This window comes from Clinocottus analis, unplaced genomic scaffold, assembly GCF_023055335.1.
Source record: "Clinocottus analis isolate CAN_PGR_092001 unplaced genomic scaffold, fCliAna1.0.p SCAF_21, whole genome shotgun sequence".
In the NCBI taxonomy this organism is placed as follows: domain Eukaryota; kingdom Metazoa; phylum Chordata; class Actinopteri; order Perciformes; family Cottidae; genus Clinocottus; species Clinocottus analis.
In genome coordinates, this window is record NW_027175943.1 from 4,364,134 (window position 1) to 4,387,119 (window position 22,986).

General features: G+C 42.4%; 4 protein-coding genes across 4 annotated transcripts; 2 read left to right on the forward strand and 2 right to left on the reverse strand.

Moving 5' to 3' along the window:
- The first annotated feature begins 1,211 nt into the window (after window positions 1–1,211).
- On the forward strand, window positions 1,212–3,785 carry LOC137792423 (E3 ubiquitin-protein ligase CCNB1IP1). Its single transcript, XM_068588091.1, has 5 exons — window positions 1,212–1,272; window positions 1,876–2,180; window positions 2,298–2,444; window positions 2,596–2,770; window positions 3,403–3,785. The coding sequence occupies exons 2-5, from the start codon at window positions 1,884–1,886 to the stop codon at window positions 3,567–3,569; spliced, it is 786 nt and encodes a 261-aa protein (XP_068444192.1). The 5' UTR covers window positions 1,212–1,272; window positions 1,876–1,883; the 3' UTR covers window positions 3,570–3,785.
- Window positions 3,786–3,985: 200 nt separating this feature from the next.
- ttc5 (tetratricopeptide repeat domain 5) lies at window positions 3,986–8,147 on the reverse strand. Its single transcript, XM_068587980.1, has 10 exons — window positions 8,080–8,147; window positions 7,800–7,891; window positions 6,548–6,680; window positions 6,242–6,453; window positions 5,885–6,035; window positions 5,676–5,767; window positions 5,379–5,582; window positions 4,729–4,943; window positions 4,469–4,613; window positions 3,986–4,383 (listed from the first exon to the last, which is right to left on the reverse strand). Exons 2-10 carry the CDS (start codon window positions 7,860–7,862, stop codon window positions 4,264–4,266), a joined length of 1,335 nt encoding a protein of 444 aa, XP_068444081.1. The 5' UTR covers window positions 7,863–7,891; window positions 8,080–8,147; the 3' UTR covers window positions 3,986–4,263.
- A 168-nt stretch (window positions 8,148–8,315) lies between these two features.
- Window positions 8,316–13,861, forward strand: mettl3 (methyltransferase like 3). Its single transcript, XM_068587856.1, has 11 exons — window positions 8,316–8,530; window positions 9,366–9,553; window positions 9,684–10,136; window positions 10,290–10,465; window positions 11,139–11,352; window positions 11,468–11,655; window positions 12,234–12,272; window positions 12,390–12,498; window positions 13,092–13,157; window positions 13,260–13,372; window positions 13,481–13,861. The coding sequence occupies exons 1-11, from the start codon at window positions 8,428–8,430 to the stop codon at window positions 13,581–13,583; spliced, it is 1,752 nt and encodes a 583-aa protein (XP_068443957.1). The 5' UTR covers window positions 8,316–8,427; the 3' UTR covers window positions 13,584–13,861.
- On the reverse strand, window positions 13,851–19,993 carry si:ch211-237l4.6 (uncharacterized protein LOC446130 homolog). The gene is made up of 3 exons (XM_068587859.1): window positions 19,793–19,993; window positions 15,667–15,762; window positions 13,851–15,564 (listed from the first exon to the last, which is right to left on the reverse strand). The coding sequence occupies exons 2-3, from the start codon at window positions 15,749–15,751 to the stop codon at window positions 15,392–15,394; spliced, it is 258 nt and encodes an 85-aa protein (XP_068443960.1). The 5' UTR covers window positions 15,752–15,762; window positions 19,793–19,993; the 3' UTR covers window positions 13,851–15,391.
- Between the last annotated feature and the right edge of the window lie 2,993 nt (window positions 19,994–22,986).

The window sequence follows — 22,986 nt, forward strand, 5'->3', positions numbered from 1 at the left end:
TTTATTTTTCTTTACACACTCACGCAGCAGCTATAAACTTTCAATAAAACATGACAATTAGGTGTCAAAGCCGTTGGATTGCTTAAAAACTAATTTAACTGGGCGTTGAAATCGGCAATGTTGCTCAAGATAGCCCTAAAAGATAGAATACCATAATCATGGGTCAAATTAAGATGCAACAATGTGTCGACATTAAGTCTTAACAGGTGACTAATCCATCAGGTGACATCTGTTCAGGACCCCCAGGTGTACTGAAACTACTTATTCGCAGTAATAAGGGGGATAAACAATCAAATCACGGCCATAATAATTGACTTGCAAAGTCAAAAATCCATCTTGATTGTTATTGTGCCAGATGAGGAATAAACGGGCAATATTTCTACCCTTTGATTTCCATAGGGCCAATTACCAATAACTGCTCTGAGTTGTGTGCAAGTGGGGCCACACAGCCATTCCACATGGATGTATTTGGTGTGTTATCACCAAGCGTATAATAACACCCCCCTCCTCCTCCCATCAACTCCCCCCTCCTCCAAAAAAAGCATCTTACACTGGAGCTCTATTTAAAAGGCAGAGAATAGATGGGAATCTTTGACAATGGCGTGCTGGACACAGTTGAGTGAGCATCTCCCCTCTCTCACTATGAACCCCCGGATCCACTGCTGCACAGCACAATGCCCCTCTTTCACCCCCCGCCTTTACTCCTGTACCACGTGGAGAAATGGATAAAAGAGAGAGAGAGAGAGAGAAAAAAAGTGGGAGAGGAGGAGGCGAGGAGGAGGGGATGACATATTTAAGTAGGTGTCTCACATTATACATATATCCACTCAAAGACTGAGTAAGAAAATAGGAAATTATTTGATTTGGGGGAAATAACTGTCATGTCAATCGAGAGTTTACAGTTTTGGATATAAAGTGTCTCACTTTATCTAAATAATATACCTGTAAAATAAAAAATAAAATGGTGATCTAAAGTCGAAGAACAGGTTACTTTCAGTAGGAAAAAAAGTGGAAGATTATTTATTGAAGAAGTGCAGAATCCGCTTGATCTAATGTCAAATAAAAAAAACATTTATATATAACATTATTTGATGTATGTTTTAGTATGTTTTATTTTGTCAAACAATTCAGTATTTATAGATTTAATGAAAGTTAATTTTTAATTATTTGAAGTTGAGTTCCGGTTGAGAGTTTGAGTTTGCAATCAGCCAATCAGATTACAGTATTCATTTAACGTCAGCTCCCGTCACCTGCTGAGTAAAGAGCTAACTGGTAGGTTTTATCTCTCGATTAATTAAGAAGAAACTCAGCGTAATATTCCGTTAAGATATCTGTTAAAGTTTTAAAAGCAGATTGAACAGTTTTGTTTCACCAGCGGGCTCAAAACTAACCGTCAATGCTCATATTTAATAGCAGTTGATATAGCATTAAGCTAGCTATGTAACTTAGCCAAACTACTGCCTACTCTTCATACAGCCAAGTTAGGATTTGTGGTATTTAGTATTTCCATATCTATTATTTTCTCAACCATTGAAATGAGATAAGAGCTAAGATGTATAAAAACAAAGAAACAAACAAAAAAAACAATAAGAGGACTGAATATGTATCCTACATTTGTTGCTTTAATAAGACCAGGAGTCAAAATACTGCTTTACTCCATGAAGAATAATGGGGAAGAAAATCTCTTGCAATGTATTAAATAGCAAAAGTTAATCAAAACACACACCCACACACACAAAACATCAGAAATCTGATTTAATAGCCTGTCGCTTCCGAATTGATGTCTTTGTTTGCTCGACTATGACATGGTTAAGCTCTTTCCAACTCAAAATGTTTGGAATTTTGATTACTAAAATGTTACTGTACTTTTCACAGTCGTGGCCATGTCTCTCTGCGACGACACACTCCTATGTAACTTCCCAAAGTGCCGGGCCAAGCTGAGTGGCTTTGCTTGGGTCACGGCTTGCTCGCATGTCTTCTGTGACCAGCACGGGTCCGGTGAGTTCAGCCGCTCCCCAGCCATCTGCCCGGCCTGCTCCTCTGCACTGTCTGGGAAGCTGGACATTGTAAGGACGGAGTTGTCTCCCTCCGAGGAGTACAAAGCCATGGTGCTGGCAGGTCTGCGGCCAGACGTAGTTCTGGACATCAGTGCCCGTGCTTTGGCCTTCTGGAGCTATCAGGTCAAATATATTTCCGGTTGTACGCAACTTGTGTCCTAAAATGTCTTTTTGTGTCAGTCAGGTTGTCTTTTTCCTTTTTGTGTAAAACATCAAGCTCGTCAGTCTCTTCGTAAACAGGTATACCAGGAGCATATGTATCAAGAGTACAGTCTGTCACGGGCTGAGGTGCAGCTGAAGCAGATGGAGAAGGTGTTGACTCAGCAGAACCAGAGCAGAGAGCTGGAGCTCACCGGAATGAGGGGGGAAATCACCTCCCTGAAGAAAGTAAGCCACAAGTCTTAAACTCAAGCACAGGGCTCCACAGTCATCATCTGTACATTATGCATTTGCATATTATCTGGGCTCTATTAATAAAGGCAGAAATGTATTCATTCAATACGATATGTAAACATTTATGAGATCCTATCTCCTCCAGGTGATGGAGGAGTATAAAAGGAAGTACAGCGAGGTGTCCGAGAGGCTGATGGAGAGGAACAGGCAGTACCAGAAACTACAGGGGCTGTACGACTCTCTGAGGCTGCGCAACATGGTGGTGGATGTGGGGGAAAGAGACTCAGTGTTACAAACAGGACACCTCGACTTCAACACTGGTAAGAACAACGTGAACTTAGATTAATAAGTAATAGGTTATGTTTTTTAAATAACAGCTGCTAGGTCTTTGTGCAGGAGATGCAGGCGTTTCGTAATTAGTGAGGTGAGTATAGATTGTAGTTTATGAATCAGTCCACACGTTATGTCCTTCCTTGTACACCAACATTTTGAAAGTTTAGAACTTGGATCTTGATAAAAAAGGAAGATCATGTGGAGAAAGTATGAAATATATCTTCCCTTTTTTTTTTTTACTAATTATTGGTCTTTGAAGATGAGGGGAACATTAAATACAGACTTTAAAAATTAAGCTTGATCGACAGATTAAGCCACAGATTAATGAATAATTAAACATATTATTAGTTGCGGTCCAAAACAATATGTTTGGCAGGATAATAAACGTTCCTTGTTTTATTAAATCACTCGCCGTGTCACACTGATTAATGAGTCGAGGAAGGAAGCAGGCAGCGAATTATGTTAAATAGCACCAGGGAAGACACAGATGTAGATGTTTTGTCAAAAAGTGGTCATTTAAGAACCTCACAGTGGGAGTAATGAGCTGATCGTCGATGTAAGGAAATTTTACTCGGTATAACAATGAGAGACATCCGTCAACCCCCTGTGTGTCACCCAGGGGTGGCTCGGCATGCAACTCCCCAGAGAAGCCCTCAGTTCCTCCCCGGGGGCCACGACGGGGAGAGCAGGTTCTTCTCCTACCCGGAGGCCGACGGAGCCAAGACCTTCTTCCAGTTCAGCTCCCCTGCTAGGGAGAGAGGCCGGCCCTTCATGAAGAAGCACTGACACAGTGACAGATTTCATGATGACTGTTGCGTATTAACCCGGCCACATTTGTTTAAAAAGTGTTGTAATGTTTAGGTATTAATTTTACTGGCAGTGTTTTTGCCCTGAGTGCCATTTTTGTAGTATTTATTGCAATATTGAACCAAACCAGGCATGAAATCTAATGTTCAACTTTAAGTCCAGGTCTCTTTGGAACATTTGTGTTGAAGAAGACAAAATAAACTGTTTACAAAGAGCATCGACTTAGTCTTCTTTCGTCAAATGAATATAATAATGAGGACTTTGCCTTGTTCTTTTCAGTATTTTCATGTGTGATTACTCTCTTTACGGTGTATAATTTAGAGGAATGGAGTAAAGCTAACCTATGCTTAGCATACATTTACTTATAGTAAAAAAAAAATTAAACACACAATGCATTTCAGATGAAAATGATTTTTTTCAGGGTAAACTTAAAATCACAATCTTGACATCAAATCATTATCACAGGTTCATTCATTTACAAAAAAAAACTTGAGTTTGCATACAACAGAATATAAAAAAAAGAAGAAATATTTATAAATATAAACAAAATGTCTTTCTAAAGACAAAGTAACAGGGTGACCTCTATTTACAAAACGCATAAAACAGGCACACACTTATCCAAAACCAGAAAAAACATTGGTCCTCTTGTTGAACTTCCTGTTGCTCGTTCAGCTCATTCACTCTGCGGCTTGTAGCTGACGGAGGCAGCAATCTGACTTTGGACATTTTGTTTCTTGCCGTTGACAATGAGGAGCAGAGGGGAGTCCACTCGTATACTCCTGAAGTCAAAGGACTGCCGGAGAGAGGAAATGCATAAGTCAGACTATTTAGGAAGACATTGTTGTTTACATTTTGAAGCGCACACATGAAACACTGACCTCGTCTTTATGAGTTATACTGTTTCGTTTGAGCTGAGGTTCAGGAATGACGACGGTGTCTCCTATTAGGACGCCCCAGCTGTCCGCTGTGTTGTACACCATCACCACTATACATGACTCCTCGCTGTCCACCATCCCAAACGTACTAGAGGGAAAAAAAGATTTTGCATTACTCCAAAAATCTATATGGTCACACCAGGACCAAAGAAAACAGCATGTGTATTACGTGAGGTATTAATGATAAAATAAGCTGCACTCACAAGGCCATGCGACCCTCTGAGGCCAGGCTGAACACCACTTTGCCAAGGGCGGCCACTCCAGCGTTGTGACCGTGCGTGAGGGAGGAAAGGGTTCGAGGCTCCAGGCTGCCGACGCGGCCCGTCTGGGAACGAAACTGAGGGGAGGAGCAGGGACCCAAAGCCGACGTGTTGAGGTTAGAGAGCATCGTCCTTAATCTGCGCGCCTTCACCTTCCCCTGAAGAGATGGAGAGACTGACAGTTAGGAGCAAATATAAAAGCGACTTGACTGTACTCTGCTGCCACCTTGTGGTGGACAAGTGATCAATACATGTCAACAACAGACTTAAAGTCTGACATTTGATAAAATAGTACACTTTTCCAGACAAAGTTGAAAAAAAGAGGAGATATCACCTTATTGCAAATTGCTCCAATTATTTAAATTATTAGTTTTATATTTCTAATCTATTTTGAGTTAATTTAAGTACATTTTAAGAAAAAGTGAAACAATTCAGTGGATGCAGCTTCTCAAATGGGAATATCTTCTAGTTTTTTTACTTTATGACAGCAATCTAAATACCTTTAGGTTTTGGACTGCAGATCTGAATAAACAAGACCTTTAAAGATATCACCATGGACAGGAGGAACTAGTGCTCAGAACGTCTTGTCATACCTTGTTCTGTATGAGTTCTGTGACTTTGGCCAGATACACAAGCAGCTGCTTTTCTCTCTCTGGAGGCTCCTCCCAGCCCGGGTCGAGCGCTGCGGCTCGGCTGTAGCCGCCGAGCGCAGACCCGAACATCTCCTCGTACTGGAACAGTGTGGCGCGGTTGAAATGCAGCTCCGGATACGAAGAGGCCGCTCGGTCTACTTTCTCCTACAAATGAGGAAGAGAGGTGTAAAACACTGTCGTCGCAAAACTACAATAGTCCAACCGGTGCTGATAGATTTTCACATGTTCTGTACTTACAGATTGAGTGTAGGCGCTTAGAGCTTGTTGAGACAACTGGGGATTCTGTCCGCAGGTGAAGAACAGGGACACATAGGCATTTCCCAGGATGTCTGTAAAAATAACAACATGAAAGACAATTTTAGGACAGCATACATCATTTGTGCAACCATCACTTTCCTCTAACTTTTATTCTCTGCTCACTGGGAGCACTCAGACGCTTTACTCACACCAGGACGTCCCGTCTGTGACATCCAGCTGGACAGCTTGTCGGGCCATGTCCACACTGTCCATCACCTGCTTGCCATGTGCGTCGCTGTCTGCGGCCGGAGACTGCCTCAGTACCATGGACAGGTTGCGTAGAGACACCTTGTTTTTGCTCTACAGAGGTGGAAGGTGCTAGAAATGTTAACATACACGGTTTTAATCCCGCAAAACAAATACTTCACAAAAAAGACATGCACTTTTACAATACCTTCTGTGTCGCAGCATATGAAAGTATTTGGTGCTTAAATGATAGCTTTTATGCGGACAAAAGGGAAAACGCATTAAAAACACGTCCCTCCCTTTTACGGTCCTCAATGTACCTGTTGCAAGGCTCCGGTGAAGCAGTTCTTGGCACCCATCAGGTCTCCTTTTTTCCAGTACTGCTCTCCCAATGTGTTCCAACCTTCGACCAGGCCAGGCTCCAGCTTCACAGCCCGGGAAAGGCACTCTTCTGCTACAGGACTGAAGTCTGGAGCTACATTCAGACACCTGCCTTTCTGCAGCAGAAACTCTGCTTTGTGTTTAAAATGATCTATGGGAAATTGTAAACAAAGAGATACGGTAAGTGAGAATGATATTATGCAAATTAAAGATTGTAGCGCTGTTGTGTAAAATTAAGCTCTCACCTTCTTTCTCCTCCAGCTTCTTCAGGGTCTTTTTGATCTCCTGCGTGACATCGCTTTGTTTCTTTCCAGCTTCCTCCACACTGTGAGCCTCAAAATAGCAATCTCTGAAGTTATACAGTTCATCCACGAGCTCCTGTGATGGAAAGTCAGAGGAGGGGAGAGATGTTGTATGTGTTGTAAATTCTTAATAGTTAAAAATAGATCAAAAGGGACATTGCTCACAGTACAATATTGAGTTGGTGAAAAAACTGGGCCAGGTATTATCCATTAACAATGCACCAATATAACAAAACAATGTTATTATATGATGCACACTTTTCTGATTCTTTTTCAAAGAGTAAATCATGTATTAAAAAAAACATAAAATCTGAAACCGTGACTGTATTTGGTTTTGAATAATGACAACTGTCATGAAAATTATGAATGATACTCAAAATGTAAAGCATTAACAGTGCACTAAGATCCAATTGATCTAAACTTTAATTTTACAGCAAAGATGCCGTAGAGACAGAGGAGTCTTAAAAAGAGGTGAGCATTAGCCAGACACAAAGGGTCTCATGAAAGATTCTGTTCAGTTGCATTATGGGAGTTGTAGGATTCAGTGTTCTGGATGCTTGCTTGACCCATAAAAGGCGTCTGTTGCAACAGGAGTCTGTTGCTTTGATTTTGTTTGGCTTCATGTGCAATGCTGAAAAGCTGGCGAGCCCCTTAAAACTACAAATATTGAATCAGTAAGAGATTAACAACTAACCTACGACAGTTGTTACAGAACACACAATACAGGTGCATCTTAATAATAGTCATTTCTAATAGGTGTTGGTCGTTACAAATGCACCTGCACTAATTGATGAGGGATGCTAAAGGAATGAAACCTTGTTCCGACTTAAAAGAACATATCAGTGCATCTCTCGTGGAAATCTTTGATGCATTAAACCAGGCACACTGACAATCTGTGACAAGGATGCAAGGCAAGCAGGCATATGCATAGTCTTGTATCTGGCGATTTGATTGGAAACCCGTCCAGTTTTTAAGTTATGCTACCCATATAATAAGAAGTATAGCACACAAACACCCAACACAGTATCGGAAATAAAGGCTGAACTAGACTATTCTGTTAACATGGCAGTTGTTATAGTAACGAGTAATTTCAAGCTAGCAAATTATGAGGAAACGCACGACGCTGAGCTCACGAAAGGTCAACACAATGTAGATGCCAATATGAATGTTCGTGTTAATAAACTAGAGCAAATACCTTCATAACTTGCAGCTCGCTGTTCTCTTTCACAGGCTCGCCACTCTTCTCGTCTTCCGCCATCTTTGCGTTTGCTCAGCAGAAACGTAACGCTGACGAAAAGTCGAGGAATTACGTCCAGTTACGAAACGAGTGTTAAATATGACGCTCCAGTTATAATATGACGACAGAAATTATTTATTTACTGAATTCGCGCTGATGAAATATTTTTTTAGTGGAGAAGAAATAGGCTTTTAATTTTACTGACGCCGGAAGTTGGAGACCGGTATATAGTACGTACCCAAAATGAATCCGACAGAAAATATATTTGTAAATGACTAAATTGTCCTTGCTAATTTACCGCTTTCAGAACCGGTTGACAAAAGTATGTTTAAGTAATTAAACACAAGTAATTAAATACAAGTAATTAAATACATGATTTATTTACTTCAGTTACCATGACCACAATGATTGTTAGTTAACACAGTGCCAGTCAGCCGGAACCTTTGTCAGTCAAGATGCGGGTCCGACACCATTATGGCACGGACCGTTCATTATTCGCTCCCATCAACAAGGCGGAAAGTGGTCAACTTTTGTTTTTAGATTTTCTCTCCAGTGTGACCGGTGGCGGTGTTGAATTGAGCTCGTTATGTCGGATACATGGAGCAGCATTCAGGCGCACAAGAAGCAGCTGGATTCTCTGCGGGAGAGGCTGCAGCGGCGGAGGAAAGACCCGGCAACACAGTCCTCGGGTACGTTCAGGCCACAGAGCGGGGAACAGCAGAGCGACAAAGAACGATTGTTGTTGTTAATGAGTAATCAATGGGGTATTTATCAGAACAATCACGTAATTATTCAGTGTGAACAATGGAACTAATCGGGAATCAAGACTAATGCTCATGTTGTGTCATTACTGTTATTATTGTTGTTTGATTGTTATAATGTGTATGGTAAGAGCTGTTGCATAATCAATGTAAATGACACTTGTATTTTTTATTAATCGAGTAATTGTTTGGTCAATAAAACGTCAGAAAAAATGTCCCATGTTCATCATAATTTCCCAGAGGCCAAGATGAGATTTCTAAATAACTCTTTTTTTTCTTTTCTTTTTTAACTAATAGCCCTAAACTCAAATATGCCCAATCACAGAATGGAAAGAAAAGCAGCAAATAGTAATTTGGTGAAACATTGGAGAAGCAACTAGTGTTGTAGCATAAAGAATGACAGAGGATTAATTAGTTGTCCAATTTTTTTGCTGATTAATTTCTTGATGAATGACTAACTTATCCATATTTAACGTTCACTGACACTAAATAAAGGGAAGCAGACAATCCTTAAACTTTCTTTTGTTCTTACATTGTTGCACCAAAATTCTTTTTTGGACTTCTGTTCCCCTGGGCAAAACCCCACATCCAGGTGAATTACTTAATAGCAGGCTTGAATTCAATGTTTTCATGTAATTCGTTTCACATTGTCACAATTGAAAATGCTGAAGGATCAAATGAAAACTGCTTTTAAATTTGATAAATGATCAGCGTGACCTTTTCAAAATGAGCGCGTTAACCTCTGTTATTTCCTCTCGTTCAGATGCTGGAAGCAGCACAGAAGGTTCCACAGCCAGGAGTGACAGCCCAGCTCCGACAACTCCGCTCCCCACTCAGGAGGACACGGAAAAACCACCAGACCCCGAACTGGAGAAAAAGCTGCTGGGATATCTCTCTGATCTGAGTCTCTCAATGCCAACAGACTCCCTTGCCATCACAAATGAACTCAGCGTGAGTGTTTGTCTTGGGCTTTAGGCACAGAAATGTTTTCATAGAGGAAAGTTCATGTTGAGCTTGGCTGTGTTCTATGAACAATATCATATTTATATTTTCTTTTATTTTTTCTTTTGTTTGCCCTCAGTCTGAATCAGCTGTCAGTCATGGAAGCATCCAGAGTCTACTGCTCAAATTCTCTGCTCAGGAGCTCATTGAGGTCCGGCAGCCCACATCAGCCTCTTCCTCTACTATTTCCGCCCTCTCAATCGTGATAGCAGTGGACCACACAAAACTATGGGCCATGATCGGGTCTGGGGCCGGAGCCCAACGGAGTGGGGTCAAGAGAAAAGCGGAAGATCAAACCCACCCCAAAAGAGCTTCGGGCCTCTCGCCCGCACTTCAGAGATCTGCTTCTCCTCCACCTACTTCCTTCACCTCTCTGACGCCGGCTTCCTCATCACATGTGGCGGGGCCTTCGGCATCAGGAAGCGGGGCTGAGAAGAAGGGCAGGAGCAATAAAGGCCAGTCGTCCCATATGGACATGGAGATAGAGAGCCTCCTGAACCAACAGTCCACTAAAGAGCAGCAGAGCAAGAAGGTAGGGAGGTTTAGGAGACCGACCAATATCTCTCTTTGTCTCTTACAGCACCCAGAGGTTTTGCAACCAGTTCCGTTTTCAACGATATGACAGTGAAGCGGGATCGTCATGGAAGTGTGGTCACTGATCGGGTATAATGTTATTTATGTACAGATGAGCAGAGAGATTCTCGAGCTGCTCAATGCCAGCACCGCTAAGGAGCAGTCCATCGTGTTAAAGTTCCGATCTCGCGGCCGAGCCCAGGTCCAGGAGTTCTGCGACCACGGGACCAAAGAGGAGTGTGTGCGCTCCGGGGACACACCGCAGCCGTGCACCAAGTTACACTTCCGGTCAGTGTTCTTGAGCAACTTTTCTTCTTTGTATTTGTCAACCCACATGATGAAATCTTTTGATATGACTCTTCACAGCAGCAACCGATTTCGAATCAAATTCAGATAAATTATGAATTTTCGTAGCAGTTCAGTGTTATATACTGAGGACACCCTGGTGGCTTAAGGGTGAGGGCACCGACTATGAACTGCAGTGCCACCGGTTTGTGTTTACCAGGGGACCATTGCTGCATGTCATTCCTTATCTGCCTTTCCCTCCTTTTCCTGTCTTCGAGAACAACTATTTAATAAACATCTGGGGAAAAAAACAGAGGTACCCTCATTGGCCTGAAGAGGCCACTGTAAAACAGTTAAAAAAATACTATCAAACACCAAATTTCATCAATGTTCTAGCAAAACAATAACTTAAAAGGGATAAAAGCGTGTTTAAGAGGTCACAATTAGACTTTGTGTTAAAATGGCACAATTCAACAATGTTAGGAAAAGAATGTGTGCCTCTGGGACAACATTTCAAATTGAATCAACTCTACTGACATCTGTGCATGCTGGTTTAACACATTTGTATTTGCCTTCTTCTATGTAACCTGTGTGCCAAAGAAGTTGTCCAAATATAATGATGGCGTGGCACAAATATGTTTATGCTGCCGTTTTTAAATTTGTGCGTCTCCCTTAGTCGCATCATCAACAAGCACACGGACGAGAGCCTCGGCGACTGCTCCTTCCTCAACACGTGTTTCCACATGGACACCTGCAAATACGTCCACTACGAGATCGACTGCCCTCCGGAGGCCGAGGGGAGCTTGATGGGGGCTCAGGGCGGGAGCACAGAGCTCGGCCTCTGTGCAGGGGAAGCCGACAGCAACGTGGGCAAACTGTTCCCCTCACAGGTGAGGCTGAGAAAGGACGGATTAGGAAAGAAGATCCGACAGGCGAGAGAGAGACGGATGTTGATATTTTTGTCCGGGCTATGAAATTGACAGAGGCTGCGTTTTTCCTTTGCAGTGGATCTGCTGCGATATCCGTTTCCTGGACGTGTCCATCCTCGGTAAGTTCGCTGTGGTGATGGCCGACCCTCCGTGGGACATCCACATGGAGCTGCCTTATGGAACACTGACCGACGACGAGATGAGAAAACTCAACATCCCCATCCTGCAAGACGACGGCTTCCTCTTCCTCTGGGTCACCGGCAGGTAACTGCAGCAATCCAACCGGTCTGAAGAGCGTTTTTATTGTGTTTGGAAATATTGGCGTTAAATGCACATCTAGTGGCGATTACCTTGGGAGGCCGAGGTCGTCATGAGACCATCCATCTCACAACAGGATGGATTTTAACGGGTCGACAGTCATATATCCATCTTCACTTCCTACAATTTCAAGATGTCCTTGAACTAAACACTTATATCGTCAAATTTCTTCAACAACAAACCTCAACAAAATCCTTTTCCTTCTGCTGCGACTTTAGAACTACGATATTATTTGCTACAGTAAACATCCCTAAAACCGAAGACATGCATATTAAAACTAGGAATACACAGTTTTCTCTTGGTTTTGAAGTGTCTTGAAGTTTTCTCCCTCAAAAGTTCAAGCTTTCTCAGTTAATTTAAGTAGTAGTATAACTTTCAATACTAAGTCCACAAACACTTATGTGTTACAGGTCAAACCTGCATGGTAATACAGTTATAAGAGAAGGCAGGGACGTAGATCTGCACATCCAGGTATAGCTGTCTTTTCTCTTCTTAACCCATCATCTTGTCACCTCTTCTTTCAGGGCCATGGAGCTGGGCAGAGAGTGTCTCAGTCTGTGGGGGTGAGTCTCCTTCTGTGCATCCACTAGCATCAAGCCTTCTTGTTGTCAGGACATCATTTCATTTCTCATAAGTTTTCAGATTTGTTCAAATTTCTGCCTTTTATTTGTGTCTGTCAGCTATGATCGTGCAGATGAAATCATTTGGGTGAAAACCAACCAGCTGCAGAGAATCATCCGCACAGGAAGGACCGGCCATTGGCTGAACCACGGGAAGGAGCACTGCCTGGTATGTTTGTCCACGTCTCATCTACCTATGAAACAGTCTGTCATATTGTTTTCGAGACTGCATCACCCCGCTAAGCTCCGAGCTTCAGAAGGAGTTCTTACTTTTCGCATGTTCATTCTTAGTAGTTAGAGAGGCCCAGCATGGTTACTTTCACAAAACCACATGAGAAACCATCATTGGCACCCAAGAAAAAGGGCAGGGACTTGTTCAAATGAACCATCTGTCCATCAAACTATTACCATAGTGAGTAGAGCAAAACCATCTGGTCCATGTACGCTCGCCTCATTGTTTTGACCTAACAGTCACCTCTGCTTGAAGTTGTGTAACGCAGAAGCCACGCCCGTAGCAGCCAGTAGCTCCTTACGTGACTGGCTTGTTCGACACTAAACGCATTACGTGAAGCCTGACAAGATGGATTTTATTGTGACATTTGATCCTGCTCATGCGTTTTCGAAACGAAACCGCCCAATAGCCAGAACGTGATTTTAATGAAGATGCTGAGCTGCTACAGGGCTCGTTCGTTGTTAATGTGCCGCCAAAAGTGTTTCACATAAATGCCTGGAATGTAAAACATACCGTTTGTTTCTCCTCAGGTGGGTGTGAAGGGAAACCCTCAGGGATTCAACCGAGGTTTGGACTGCGACGTCATTGTGGCAGAGGTAAATCTTTTGTCCTACTTATCGTGTTCATGAGTTCTACAGCCTGCAAAAGGGTCGCTTCAGATATGGTTGCTCTTCATTACATTTGAAACACTCGTCCAGGTCCGCTCCACCAGTCACAAACCAGACGAGATCTACGGCATGATAGAGAGACTCTCGCCCGGCACCAGGAAGATCGAGCTTTTTGGTCGACCGCACAACGTCCAGCCTAACTGGTAACTTACATCACGCTTTCATTTTAAAAGGCCAAGAAACTGTTCTGCATGTTACATGTGCTGATGGAGCTTTTTTCTTCTTCTTTTACTTCGTCCACTTCGTTCCAGGGTAACTCTTGGAAACCAGCTCGATGGCATTCATCTCTTGGATCCCGACGTCGTGGCTCGATTTAAGAGCCGGTATCCAGACGGCGTCATCTCCAAACCTTAACCCCAGAAACATGCAGTGATGACATAACCGTCTGTCACAGGTTTGGAAGACGTTTGTCTAGAGACTTTTTTTATACCGATGAACTAATTTCTTAAATAAATGTTGTAAACAAGACACAATGTCTGTGTATTGGTTAATAAATTATAAATACACAAAGAATGATTGTTAATCACTTTTAGAGCAATGTTTCATCATTTCTGTACATTTCTGTATGTAATCCCCAAATCTCCCGATAGTTCTGAAAAACTTCACGTTCAACAACAAAAGCACAGGAGACATTTTTAATGTACGTTTACAGTTATTGTTAGTCAAGAATAAAGACTGTGTTAATGTTCCATATATTTGAATTACATTGATCTTTGCATCAAAAGGGCAAATATTGAATTTGTTTTACTTCAGCAGGTTTTTCACAGTCATTTGAGATCAGAGCATTACATTCATCTGTTTGTATTCGGCAAATAGAGGCCTGGTCATCAGTTAATGTTTGTTAAAAAGTTTTAAACATTTCAATATCAAATAAAACCAGGAGGTTTTGTTTTAAGTTATAAAATATTAAAGAAAAAAAAGTGTCCTGAGTGAGCTGAAGCCAAACATGGACAAAATACCTAATAGAAATATGTTTGTGTGCAGCTTTTGCAAAGTTTGCTCAATGCTTTCAAAAGAGAAACTAACTAGAAGGCCAAAAACATCTGCTGAGCACGCTCCTCTAACTGTACAGGGGTTTTGTAACAGCGCAGGGTTGGAAAGTAAACCCAGTCCTGGTTATCAGCAATGTCAATAATAGGTTTCGTAATGTATCCCTCGTGACCAGAGCTGTGGATCCTGAATAAAATGACAGTAACTGTACCCTTAAAGTGATAACGATACCAACGCAGTACTTCCATTTAATACCTTCAGCAGTCAGTTGTGTAAAATTCACCGTCAACCATTCCTCCAAATCCAAAAATGAATTTTTACAAATACATTTTTAAGTGTTCAAATTCTTAAAAATATTTGTTAAAAAAATGTACAATGAAGTATTATCTGCAGTGTAATTTAGCTATCCTTTGAAACATTTTCGTGGCACCATTCTACCTCACGACAGACTGTTGTGGCTGCAGCAGTCGTCCAATCACATGTCATATTGAACGCTTGCAGTCTTTTTTTCGACATTGGTACAAAAAAATAATTTATGCCGGTATCATTTGACTGGAGAAGTTTCGATACCACTTGGTACTGTAGATACCTTTTTTTAAAAAAAAAAAAGGATGAAGTACTCAGCCCTACTTATGATGCCGACTAGCTAAAGATATTAATCGTCATACTTGAAAGGTTAACGCCCTCAACTTGCTTTGTCAAACACCCCATCATCCCAACAGTGAATACAAAAAAAATATCATAATCAGCTGTTATTTCCACTAAGTTAGTAAAAAAAGAAAAAGTTATGCACTTTTTGGTAGTGAATGCTGTAAACAAGTCTTTTGTCTTATTTCCCATCAATATTGTGACTGTTTGGGCAGTGGATCCACTCAAGAGTTCCTCATGAAATCTCAATGCACAGAGATTGAAAACCAAGTCTGTTTCAGTCCGTTCTCCACGGCTTCTTGTTGAATCTGATTAATCATCGGGAGTTCTTTGTTTGCAGCGAGAAATGAGGGGTTAAATAGCAAACTGTGGCTGTGCACACTACGTTTGAGCCCATCTGGCGGCGACCCCAGATGCTCTTGCTCAGCAATCAAGCTCCCAAGTTTGCGCCACAGGGTCCGAGCGCGAATGAGCAACAGAAAAACTAAGATGCAGGAATCCATGTTTAATCTCTGCAGCGCTCCTCAGTAGGTGGCGTCCACCGCGTTGATGTTGCTGTCCAGCTGGTGCCTGAAAGACAGCCTGGCCTTGGTGGAGAAATAGATCTGGGAGCCCCGACTCAGGCCTCCTGCTCCTTCGCTGTCGCTACCACAGGATGTGGTGGAGCACAGGCGAGGCTTCATCTCCTCGATGGGAACTGAGAGGCGGAAGATGGACAAGAGAATGGCGCGTTATAACGACGTACTACTGTGAAAATGGCTGTTCCACTGTCATTTCGTGAAGTGGAGCTGCTCCTCACCTGCCGCTGGGGGGCACTGTCTGCTCTTGCAGCGCTCTTTACAGCGCCTGTAGAAGGGAAAACACTGCAGCATCTTCACACCCATGACGGAGAGGTCTGCAGAGAGGAGAGTGAACAGAGACATGCATTTATAAGACGCGGTCCAAAAAAAACTAAATCTAAAAGTAGAGGCTTCTGAGACAAAACTGAGGGAACCCCATCCAAAAATGAGTGAGAAACATTTCAAATTTGGAGTAATAGCATGATGAACTAAATGTTTTGCAGGAGGCTCACTTCTCGTAGCTTCCATTTAAGCTGCCGGGTTAAAGCCAGAGCTCGCTGACAGCTCCTCGTCTCATCACCAGGTCACTTTAATGGAATTATGATCTGGCACTTCAGAGACATGATATCCCAAACGTAAGCTGCAATGTGACCGAGCAGCACCCCGTGTCCCAGCAACCACCAGTCAAGTCAGTCAGTATTTACCTCGTCAACGCCGCCTAATCCTAGAACAGGACGCCAATGGGCTACGGCAGCCAGACGCATATTAAGCTCCCTCCTGGCAACCAGACAGATTACATAGAGGTCGATTGATGTATGCCAGTTATGACTCACAGACGGAGCCCAGCTGAAGCTATTGTTTTCATTTTTAAGAACTCCAGAAGAGTTTGTTTTTGAACTTTCCTTTCCATTGACGGGTTTCTAGAGCTGATCTGATTAAACACGCTGCAGGTGGGGCTGAGTCATTGAGCAACAGGGACGTCAGATTCTGTTTCCCAGAGGATTGTCCCTCTATCTGTGGCACCACTGAATGATAAGATAAAGCCAGGGCCACACGCCAGTGCTGAGCTGTATTTACTGAGAGCGCAGGAGAAAAAAAAAAAAGGTATTTATTTTAGTCTAATCGGGTTAGGAAATGGGTCAGGTGAAATGGAGCACAGGGAGGGGATGGATCTCAAAAGTTTCTATTGTGTTTTTGGGTGTAAGTTGTTTAGCTTTAATGTTTCTGGTGCAAATTACCTACATTTGTAAGCAACAACCACAGAGTCTCAACATAAGATACAACAATAAAGACACAAAACAAGAAACCACAGATGCAAACCGGCCACAAAACATGCAAAACTATTATAAAAAACACTTCCAATTACAAAAGAGATGCAAAATGTATAAAAACACCCAAAACTGATATAAAAATAACTTAAATTCAATCCCAAGGAGACATTAAAACAACCACAACATTGCAAAACTATTATAAAAAGACTTTGCAAGAATTGCAAAGAAATGCGAAATGACAAAAATAAATCCAAAGCCACACATGAATACAAAAGGTTTATAAAAAGACTTAAATAAACTACGATGAGATGCCAAACAACCACAAAGAGAAGAAAAACTATTGCAAAAAGACCACTGAGAGACACTAAGACGAGGAGAAAGAGATGCAAAACAACGACAAAACAGCTTAAAATGACCACAAAGAGTTTGTAAAGACACAAACGTCTGAAAATAAATGCACTAAACCTCATTGTTTAGTATTCACAGATAACAAGATTTGGATATTTGATGTCAAAGTAAAAAAACTGTGATTGCAACATAAGGAGAAGGATGTTTGTCAAACATCTTTTCCTTTTTTTCCCCCCTGTTTACTGCCGATTCCTCGTGCCACTTGACTCAGAGGCGGTTTCATGGAGACGTGACAGCTCACACATACGCACACAGAGCGGCTGGAGCAGCTTACAGACCGGCTGCAGCGGAGAATTTTGGTAAATAAGTGACAAACTTCAATTTAACAGACTCGCTCTTGGATGAATTCACACAGAAAAGGCTATTTTTTTTCCCCACGTCCTCCATTTCCTCCCCATCGAATGCACCTCCCTTCCAGTTTTCTCTCAGGTGTGGCAGTGAAACATTATCCCATTTTACAGACACAGTGAATCCATTATGCCGAGTTCAATGTAGAGGTTCTGCCTGTGAAATGAGAACTCAGTGTAGCTCACATTGTGAAGGAAAAGGGGAAATGTTTTTCCCTAGTTTCATTATAGTTTCCTCCTGCAATCATCTTTGAGAATCAACAATATAGCAGGCGAGCAAAGCAGTAACACAAACAATATTAAAAGGCCCTGGTCAGTGGTGAGGAATTTTGGGCCCAGATCATGATTGGCTGGGGGGGTCTGGCAGCAGCTTAGGAGCCCGGAGGAGAAAAACAACCTCAGATGGCAAACTCACTCGTACACGCCCATACTCAGAAAAAGCACAGAGACACATTGACCACAGAGGGGAGGGGGGAGAAAAGGGAAAAGAGGAAATAGAAAGGGGTTGGTCAAGAAAGAAGAGTGAGAAAAGAAGAAGAAAAAGTATGAAGTTGTGCCTTGAACTGCTTTCTCTCTCTCTCTCTCTCTCTCTCTCTCTGGTGGCTGCAGCCTGCAGACATGATATAACCTGAATAATGGGGTTTTCAGTTGCTCAATCAGCGGGAACTCACTGATGAAGCTGGAAATTGCACAATCCAATCCAGAGAAAAACTGTTTGCGTTTTCATATTTTTGAGAGCGTTTGTGCGCTTGCAGGGGAGACCTGTGGGAGAGTTAAACGGCTTAAGCGCATTTGCTGAGCATGATCCCTTTATTCTTAATTTCCCCCCCCATCAGACAGACTTTCGCTCTTCAAATCAACCAAAACAGACCAAACTTTGCTTCTTATTGACTTTGTAAACAGCGTTAAAGCAAGCAGCAGAGCACACATGCTTACGGTGATGGGATGACAATCTTCCCAAAGCTCCACATCGCCCCTGAACAACCCCCTTCTCCAGTCAGTCTCTGGGGTTTCATGAAAAAAGAAAGCGCAGTCTTGTGTCACAGCCACAAAGCCTCCGCACAGGCCTGCCAGGCTGGATGACGCACACACTGCTCTGTGTATGTGTACCTGCGCAAGTGTGTGCATGTGTGTGTGTGTGTGTGCGCGCGCATGTCCATTAATAGCAGCAAACAATCCGCTTTCATTAATATTCATCACAGCCAGTGGATAAAGCCGCTTTTAAGGTGTTTCTATAAAAGCTCAGACCAGAACATTACTCAAATAGTGCTCAAATACACTTAAGGTACTTGTACTTCCATTTAATGCAGCTTTTTACTATTACTTCAGGGACAAACACAATTTGTTTACAATTATTTGACACTTCTAGTTACTTTATTGATACAAACAAATGTCTATATTAAAGCCAACACAATGAGCTGCTGACAGGTTGATGCATCAATATAATAAATTATAATTAGTATAACACTATACAAAAAGGAGAAAGTTTTGAATGCAAAACTTTTCGGGACTGCATGAAAGTTACTGGAGTGGTACATATTATCTACTTTGTAAAAATGGTCATCCTTCCTAAAATAATAATTGGTATAGAAACATCAATTTATCTTTACGGAACTATTATTGTGTGCACATTAAAAAAAACCTGTTACAGAGACAGTACAGTTTACAGAAAGTTATTTTAGGGTGTCATTTGTTATTATTAAATCTATTAACTTCGGGAACGTCGCTAACCTGTGGCATAAAACCAACCACTAGTTGTGTTATGTTAGTCTAACGTCAACACACCTTCAGTTTACAATTCCACATGCTAATTTCAGATGCGCGTGCAGGAGGTGGAGGCGCGTGCAGGAGGAGGAGGCCTGTGCGCGCGTGCTGCTGGAAGGAGGAATGAAAAGCTGCTTCAGACAGACAGTCTGAGCCTCTGGCTCCCCAATCACATTATTAAAGACCTACTTAGGTTCATATTTGAAGTATCACGAGTGGAAACTGTCATATATTAAAAAAAGGTGAAGTAAAGCCGAGACTGTACTATTAAAAGGGTTAATTTAACTAAATCCGGCCCAATCAGGGATGCCAATTAGACCTGCAGAGTGGACAGTTAAAGAGGACAGTAGGTGGCGCATTCAGGTGCACAGAATAAAGTTTGTTTTCAGAAACACTGGCACACAATGCTTCTTCACGAACAGGAGCCCTCTTCCACCGACACACCTCCTGGCGTGCAGAGACTCACAGGCCGATTAAATGCATCCCGTTTATGAACACCTTTTCATTGCAGGTTTAAATGCGTTAAATTGCTTTTTTTCCCCCCCTCTCTTTTAAAAAAAAAAAAAAAGACTCACCTGGTGAGATAAACTTGCAGACGCGAAGACGGACAGTGGAAGGTGGATATTTGTTTAGAGGATTCCAGACACGGTTGTGTTCACTTCATCTGCGTTTTACGTGTGTCCTCCCTCGTTAAAAAGGTGTGTGTTCGCAACGCCGCTACTGTCGCGTCCCTGTTGGCCGAGTGGAAAGGTTCCGTGGCGCGGAGCGACTGAACTTTAAATAGCTAATCCCCGGAGCATGGCGAGTGAGAAGAGGACACGCCTCCTGCTTTCTCTCTCCCTCCCTCCGAGCTGCCCGTGTGCTTCCTCTCACCCATCATCACACGTAACCCACGTAACACACACACCCACACCCACACACCCCTCTACACACACACACACGCTTCCTCCAGCATGCCTGGTTGGGTTTTGCCTCTACCTCCTTCACATATGTGTTGATACAGACAACACAAAATGTTGATCAGACATAGCTAAGACTATAAATAGCCACTCACAAGTCAGGGAGTCACGCGTGGTGACGGTTCAAAATGCCTCACTTAGGTCAGTATTCAAGGTGATTTGACCTTTTCACCTCTATGACCAACAAGGTGTAATCACATTTTATCAATAGGACTTATTCATACTTGCTTTAAAGTGTATTGATCACTGATGAAGTTATTTCTCATATACTGATTTTCCTCTTGTAGCCCCATTGAAAGGTCAGAGGTCACCGGTGACAATATCATTTTGTAATTTTTTTAATTTCTTTGCTGTTTTTTTTAATTTGACTTCCCCTGTCTTTTTCAATGTATTTTCATATTAAAACTGACAATGAGGGTTTTTACAATTGCTGTAATCATCAATCATTGTTATGGGAACATGGCATTCAATGCATTTGTACTTTCAACTCAGCAAATCAAATTGCATCACAATGTGTTGTCAATGGCCCAAACTCAAAGTTACACGTCTGTATATGTAATTTAGTTGTTATGCTTTTTTTTTTCTAAAACATGCATCTATGAGTGTTTGAGCATTAAAGACAGGAAGGCCTTTAGCTGCGGAGGAAATCCCTGCCTATTGTTAGAGTGAGAGGGTTTTACTCTGAAGAGGATCAACAAATAGCAGACAACCCTCAAAATCCCCTTGATGGATTACACAGCATTTTTTTTTTTTTGTATTGAAATAGATTTCATCTCACTGTGAACATACCTGCAGTTCACAGAATGGAAAAATAAGGTCTGAATCAACACTGAGATGTAATCGCATGTGTCTTGGCTCGTGTCCACCAGGTTTCATGGAAACTTGCTAAATGTTTTGAGAAATAGCGAGAGCCAAAAAAAAGTAACAAAAGGGATAAACATAACATTCTCGTTAGAGGTAAATTATGCTTTCAAGGAATAAAGGTGTGGCCACGTGTAGCTTTCTCAGGCACCGATCCAACACAAAATAGCCGTGTATAGCTTGCTGGCTGACAGGATTCTATGCAACGTAAACCTGCAAGAACCTCAAAATGTTCTAAATAACATCAAACGATGCTGAAGTTGCACCCAAAGCCAGAGCTTCTAGTGATCTCCATGTTTGTGGGGTGAAAACTAAAGCACTTGTCAGGCTGACAGGAGGTAAAACCTGGATGATAAATAAAAATCCGACTTCGCAGACAGTTCTGAACAAGTAGATTCCCACATGACCGTCTCTGTAAGGAGGGGATAGATAGAAAGTCAGAGGCCCGCTGGATGGTTTATTGCTGCTTGTTAGCTTCCTGGACCGAGTTTAGGGCTCATTCAGGGCAGCTCACTGGTTGGACGGTTTTTCGTCAGAGTGGAAATTTACCCAGATGAGCTCTCAGAGTGAGTCTGCGCCGGCTGGTTAGAAATCACCCTGGAAACAGTCTGTGAAGCAGCGGGAACATTTCTGAAGCGGATTCTGTTCTGTGACCAAGGGGAACAGTCATTTTTCACATTTTTTTTCATTGGAGATGATCACACAAAGTAATGTAATCTGATCAGGTTGAACGCTTGCACAGCTTGTCCTCTCGCATGTGCCGTTGAATAGTCAGTTATTTATATTGAATGATAATTCATTCTAATTGGGGCTTGTTTGATGTCCATAGGCCAAACGCATCTAACCAAGACTTTTTATAAACCAAGACCACACAGATACAAGGAGTTTCTATTTCAACATACACTGTAAGTGCCCTGTGTGCCAAACTGCAAGTGATAATACAAACTAGGCTACAAGGGGAACCCAAGCTATAGATTTGTTATTTGGACAGAAATTGACAGATGTACTGAAGCAGATCTTAAACAGTCTGTCGGTGTTATTTCGCCAACTGTTGCTCGTTTTACTGCAGCTCCAAAATCTCTGACAGACATGCATGCGCTCGCTCACATGTACGGGTTTATACCTGCGGATGTGGGTGAAGGACAGACATAGTTTGGTGGGACGTATTCTCTAATTTTAAATCCGACTCTGCGGATGATTGACAGCAGAGCAGCAGACTTGTACTCAAGCAGCTGAGATAAGATAAGATAAGAGATAAGATATTCCTTTATTAGTCCAACAGTGGGGAAATTGCACGATTACAGCCGCAGACAAAGTCCACACGAGTAAAATAAAGTCAAAAAAAAGTAATATAAATAACAGAACAGTAATAAAAAAAACAGTAAAGAATTCATTTCAGAGTAAATGTCAACTTTAACCTCCCAGATGAACATTTCATTCACGGAAAAAACTGGGAATTACAAAAGCGTGTCGAGCAACAGCCCGACTTTTTAGTGCAGCAGATTCCGAGTTGGCACAGAGGTTCCTGTCACGCTGTCACCGAGCGTCAAGTGATCCCTCTGCGGTATTCCTCCCCTTGTAAGGTGACAAGTGCCCCCTGACAGTGTGCCAGTGGCCCCGAGTATGAATATGAGGCAACACAGTGACTTCCTGTGAGCCGGAGGCTCCGATATCAGGAGCGGAACCACTCCCACCGTCCCCGTTGGCCTCAAGTGCCATCGTGAGATCAGCTCGGGGACACTCTGGATGGCGAGTGGAAAGCGATATTGTCATTGTACTGACATCATCCCGTGTGAGTTTTTGCCCCTTTTGGTAATTGGACCCCGCGCTGCCCCTGCTCTAGTGGCCGAGAGACAGGAATAGCAGCGCTGCCGACGTGCAGATGGAAACGGAGCGAGCGAGAGACGAGTGAGGGTCAAAAGTAGCCCATTCATAATCTAAAATTACTC